We start from the raw sequence: 6,157 nt of genomic DNA, 5'->3' as shown, positions 1-6,157 counted from the left end.
GCTCATCTATAAAACCTGCCATTAGTCAAATTTTTGTCTTTATCTGAAAACTGAGTATTTTTAATTTAGAAAAGATGAGAGAAAGCAGAATTATTTGTGTGTTCATATTAAACTCACATTATGGTGACTTTTCTCATTTTGCTTTCAAGATTATATACCTTCTATTGCTGTCTTAGCTAAAAGTCTAATGGGAGTCGCAGCCGGCCACTCCCAAATAATCTCAACACTGTTGGTAGAATGTACTCTTTAAGAAAATGAAAAAGTCTAAATTAACATTGTCACCTTTTTCTTCTTAAATGTACTCCTCTGGAACCCTGAAAAGTATAATACATTAAGAAACTGAATATACAATATTAATTTGTGACAGATACTTCAAATAAAACATGTCAACATTTTTTCCTGGGTTACTCACTAATGGGGCAGCAACTCCTTAATGGCAGTCATTTTACATTTGTCAAGTTTTGTTATCACATTGATGTTTTATGTATTATAAGATCTTAAATTGCAAAGAGAAACATATCTTTGTGTGAGATTTCTAGAGCACTGTCAAATGTTACTCTGTCAATTCCACCCAGTGCCAAAAAACCTCAGGAGACATAGATTGTAAATGTATTTTATTTTGTAAGCAACAATCAAAATATATTTGTTACTGTTTTCTTCAAATATTAAATGGGATCTTAACAAAATTTGTCCACTTTGATGTATTCTTATACAACTTTGGAATCTGCAAAGACCCTGACCAAAGAAACAGAAGTAATTGCACAACTGAGACTGAAGGTGTTACAGTGCTGCAAATGATGCCAGATGTCTTACATTGAACCAAACACACCTTCAGAGGTCCCTTGATTTTGAGCATTAGGAACAATAGAGGAATATACGCTGAAAAGTATCACTAATAGCCTTTTGCATTGTTTTATTTAAATACGACAGTATCCAACATAGCTGCTAAACACTGGACGATATTTGAAGTCATAAGTACATCCACATGTTCCTCCAAATGACGTTTGGGGTCCTAAATAAAAAAAAAATGGGGAAAGAAAAAGAAAAAAGAACGATGTTACTGATAGAACAGTTACTTAAAGTAGCTGATGAAACTGGTAAAGAAAGCCAAACCTAAATTTATATATATATGTACAATTTAACTTTCCTAATATATCGCTACATTCTTAGGATTTCTAAATTAATTAAAAATTAAGTACCTGATAAAATAATAAGATTTACCACGAAAGACTGATTTACACAATTGATGCTATGACTCTGTACCAGAAATTACAAAGAGTAACAAGGAATTCTATAAAGCAGCATCTGATTTTTTAAAAAACAAAGTTTAAGCATTTATATGTGTGCATAAGCCCAAGTATGTGTGCGTATTTTGTGTCTTTCATATTTATTGACCGAGCGGGCTCTTTACTCAAAGCAGACATACCAATAGGTAAGAGTTGAATGTGAATTCTCATTACTTCCTCTGTAATTTTAATTTAAATTTAATTCATGTATAATTTTTAGTATTTCAGGAAAGGTGCTTTAAATGATTCAGGAAATATTCTTGGATCAAAAGTCAATGTTAGTTGTTTAAACATTTAAATACAATTTGGATCAATTCTACATTGTTAAGAATATATATTTTATACACTTATTTTGAAAAAAAACTATCATAGTAAAAGTATATAGGTATAGTCTTTTAACTGAAACCTAATTAAATCCATATATAAAATGTCTTAGTTAAAAATGAGGCTTAAAATAACATTATAATAAATGAAGTCAAATTAAAATGCTTAATTTATATTCATGTCTAAGGCTGAGCTGAATGAAATCTATCAGCTAAATATGAAAGCTTTAAAATAATATATATGTGTGTGTGTGTGTGTGTGTGTATACATATATATATTGCACACATTAAAAAAACTCTCAATTAAAGCATTATTTTCGTTTGGGTATTGCTAAAATACCCAAGACTCCTAACTTTAAACAAATGTTCATCACTGGAATTATTTCTTGGCTGTTCTTTCCTAAATTACAATTTCAATATATGCTTGATTTCCTTAAACAAACCCAGGGATGCAACATGATACAAATAATTTTAAGTAACTAGACCACATATTAAATTTTCTTTATTTCAGAAATACACCTTAGGACATTTTAGTGAAAGTGACTTTTTGAAAGCCCGGGAGGAGAAAAAGATAGTGATCTGATTCCATTCTAGACAGGTTTGCTTTTGCCATGCGATAGGTTAAACCAGTGAAATGCTGTATTTTGAAAAATGATTCTGATCATTATTCAACTTTGCCCATTACATATTTTTCAGCTTTGCCTTTAATTTAGACCTTTTACTTGTTGCTAACTGTTACCACAATCTACATCGTAGCTTCAGATTCATTTAGTCAAAAAATCCTAAATTCTCTAAAGTGTAAGGCTCCAAGCTGGTGATCTAATAATAAATATGAGACTACAATAAATAGTGGGAAAAGACAACGAGAGTAACTGTATCACACAGGATGAGAGATTAAGATGAACTATACTTCATTTTGTTTTGGGAGAGTTCTTGTTGTTTTTAAATTATAATATTCAGACTGCAGTTGAGATTTAATTTCCCTGATTATGATATTTAAGTCAGACCTTTGCCCCTCCTGCTTTGTTGGAGTAACTGGTTTTGTAGTGAATTGGTAACACACTTCCCTCAGTTATCTACATTACTTCTTGTGGCAGCTGGGTGATTCTTAGAGATTTCCCATCCAAGAATGGTCCTGGCCCAAACCTACATAGCTTGTGAGATGTGATGGGATCAGAGCATATGGTAGGATGGCTGAAAGCAAAGACAGCTTAGTGTCTTGCATCTGAAATATCAAGATTCTGCCAACATCAGCAATATGATAACCATGTTCCATGAAATGAAAAAAAATGTAATCAACATTCTTTAAAAAACAGTTTAATTAATCTGTAGATTCTTTTAATTGGTTGGTGTGTTCCCCCAACCCTCAGAAACTAGGAACTAAAATATAGATTTCATCTTGGAAAAGTGAAAGAGCAAATACTTAAAACCCTTCTTCACTCACTATACTCCAATGGGGCTCTAAGCCTTCTCAGGAACATTACCTACATATTGAAACCTAGAAATTGACAAACTGTATCATTTAAAAAACTGTTACATATGAAATAAATCTACCATTCTATTATTCACTGATGATGTTATTTCCAGTAAAAATAATACTTGAAAAATTAATACAACTCAGGACCTAAGTTTCCTAATTTATTTCTAGTAAATTATTTTCACTAAAGATAGTATCTCACAGGTATATTTGTGACTTCACTATATATGGCAAAGAGAATTTGACATCAAGTAATTCAGTGACCTTTAAAATTAGCATCGTATTTACATGACAGAAGAAAAATGTAGAGTGAACAGACAGGAAAAAAAATCATGCAGGCCCTAAAACAGTTTTAACTCTACAAGAGCATGTTATTATGCGACTGCATAACCTATTACGGTATACCTCACCTGCTTGCCAACATTCTTTATTGCCAGCTGTTCAGGTGTCATCTTATCTTCTTCTTCTACAGCCTGTGAACGAAACACAAAGGACAGAGTTTCAAATTCTAAATTTACTTTTCCCACTGTAGAATATTCAAAGACAATGGTGACCATAATTTTCATTCACAGAATCTTTGATTCAAGTGACTTATTAAACAAAAACGTGATTACTCTTTAGTAATCTTTACTCTTTAGAATAACCTTCAATTGTAGTAAAAACGACTACCACCATCATTTTGAAAACAGACTTAAGAAATATGTAAAAGACACTGAATATGTTAAACTGGACCACCAAATGATAGTATTAACTCTCTGGAAGCTGTTACAGAATTCTTTGAGGGATGGCTAAACTGGAGGACAGAAGCCCCCGAGGCAGCTGTTTATGGCACCATGATGCTAACTAGTCCTATTCTGTGTTCTTTCCCTTTTCTTACTCCCATCACACCTCTGCCCCAACTTCCCATTTCTTTGTCTCCTTTTTCTTGTCAACTGAATCTTTATATACCCAGTATCTATTTAACTACCAGTATCTCTTCAGATCAAAGGAGCTGCTGGCTTTTTTTTAAGGTTTATTTATTTATTTTTGAGAGAGAGAGAGAGAGAGACAGAGAGAGAGAGAGTCAGAGAGACAGGAGACACAGAACGTGAGAGAGAGAGGGGCAGAGAGAAAGGAAGACACAGAATCCGAAGCAGGCTCCAGGCTCTGAGCTGTCAGCACAGAGCCCGATGTGGGGCTTGAACTCATGAACGGTGAGATCATGACCTGAACTGAAGTTGGATGCTCAACTGACTGAGTCATCCAGACGCCCCAAGGAGCTGCTCACTTTTGATCCACTTAACAAATCATATAGTTTTCTCCCTTCACAACTCTACACATTTAAAATCTCTAAAAGTAGTACATGTATTCAGAAAAAAAATCTCACTTCTCCATGACTGGTCTTTAGTAATCATGAAGAAACAGAGTAATGTGAAGTTTTCAGCATGAAAAACGTACTTGAATTAAAATCCAAATCAAGTAAAAATGAAATCAACCAAAATATACATAAACCATTTTCTAGTATTATCAGTTAGCTACAAACACTTAGGTGCATGACCACAAATTTTCTAGCAAGTAATTATGAAAAATTACAGAATTTAGATTAGCTACCATCACTGTCACCCTCTCTCAACAACAGCACCACCATAAAACCTCTTTATTGAGAAGCAACCTCCTTAAGAGTTTGGGTATGTTTCTGTCTGAATGAAGCCAGGACTCTGTATCAGGTGAACTCCTTGTCTTTAGTGCCTGATAAACGGAAAACAAAGAAAACTGAAGGGTCACCAACCTTAAGAAATAACACCACAGCACCTACCACAAAGATGGTTACAAAAGAGGGTGAGATGGTGGGGGTAGAAAGCAGGAAACCAAAATCCCAGTGAGGGTTAGATTTGGATACTCTAAACTTAATAATCTTGCAGCTGCCAAATTTCTTCATGTGTGAACAATGAACATGTAGGAAACGCAATCATCAGACATTTCCCATAAACTGGGAAGTTTGGCTGCATTTCACACCTTCTTAATAGTTTTGTAAACAGAGAACTTGAAAATGAGCAAAGATGGCAAGTGTCTAATTTTATAAATGGACAAACTATCTAGAGAATTTTCCCCAGTAGAACCTGCCTAAAGAGAAAAAAAGATGGTGAATAAGTACTGTATCTAGTGATTATTAGAGGATACTTATTTACAACACATCATCAAGAAAATACATTTATGACTCATAAAACTGAAAGAAGGAAAAATAAAAGTTAATAACACTCCAAATCTAGAATTCCCTAGATAGAGAGTATGTTCATTTTCAGAGTCAGATGTCACTCCTATTATTCTCAGCTAGTTAAAAAAGTATTACCTAAGTGGGAAATTGCTTCCCCGCTATCCCAACGATTTACATATATAGAAACAAAGACAACACATAAAAAAGTTTCTTTTCCTCAATTACTTTGACAAATCCTGACACTATACCTTACCTACTTGAAAACATTATTGATGAATGGAACAATTCACTTAAGTTGTATTCTGCATTCATTCAGTGTTAGCTGCTCCATGCACATGTCGAAAACAGTACAGTATTGGAAGGAGGTAAGAGTTTTGGAATTTGGCTCAAAATACCAGTCAATGTACAAAATAGTTATTACAAAGTATTATGGAGTATCACAAATATCAAAGATGGCGGGTACGCAAAGATGAAAGTCAAAAAGCATTTTTTCACTTTTTCTCTTCACTGGTCCTTTTCTAAAAAGGTTAAACAGAACATAAAAAGTTCTAACTTAATTTTTAAAATCTTTTACATCATTTAACCACTTTACCAATTAGTTTTTCCATTTCCAATAATTAAAAGAGAGAGTTCACAAACTCTTTGAGAAGTGCAGATGGTAAAAAGTACTCCCAGCCATAGATGCCATCTGGAAAATGAGGAGCAGCTGTAGATTTAGGCATATACTAAGGTTGCAAACCCCCATGACAAAGAATAAGCACATCTCTTTCATTCTAAGATACACCAGATCAGACCAGATCATCACATCAAAACCTTGAATGTTTTCTCCACTTACCTAAGTTACCTAGATCTCATCTGCCATCTGGGCATGACCAGT

At 33.7% G+C, this 6,157-nt stretch overlaps 1 protein-coding gene across 2 annotated transcripts in view; it reads right to left on the bottom strand.

Annotated features, from left to right (window-relative positions):
- Positions 1–597: 597 nt before the first annotated feature.
- Positions 598–6,157, bottom strand: part of PSMD14 (proteasome 26S subunit, non-ATPase 14) — a 97,905-nt gene continuing 92,345 nt past the window's right edge. For both annotated transcript variants that reach the window (XM_015082816.3, XM_053215163.1), the window contains exons 11-12: positions 3,497–3,559; positions 598–1,012 (exon numbers count right to left, since the gene is read on the bottom strand). In XM_015082816.3, the coding sequence (XP_014938302.1) occupies positions 914–1,012; positions 3,497–3,559 (162 nt within the window). In that variant the 3' untranslated portion in view covers positions 598–913. The remainder of the gene's footprint in view (positions 1,013–3,496; positions 3,560–6,157) is intronic.

Source organism: Acinonyx jubatus, chromosome C1 (genome assembly GCF_027475565.1).
Source record: "Acinonyx jubatus isolate Ajub_Pintada_27869175 chromosome C1, VMU_Ajub_asm_v1.0, whole genome shotgun sequence".
NCBI lineage: Eukaryota > Metazoa > Chordata > Mammalia > Carnivora > Felidae > Acinonyx > Acinonyx jubatus.
Note: the sequence above shows the minus strand (reverse complement) of the source record. Positions and strands in the feature narration are given on the sequence as shown.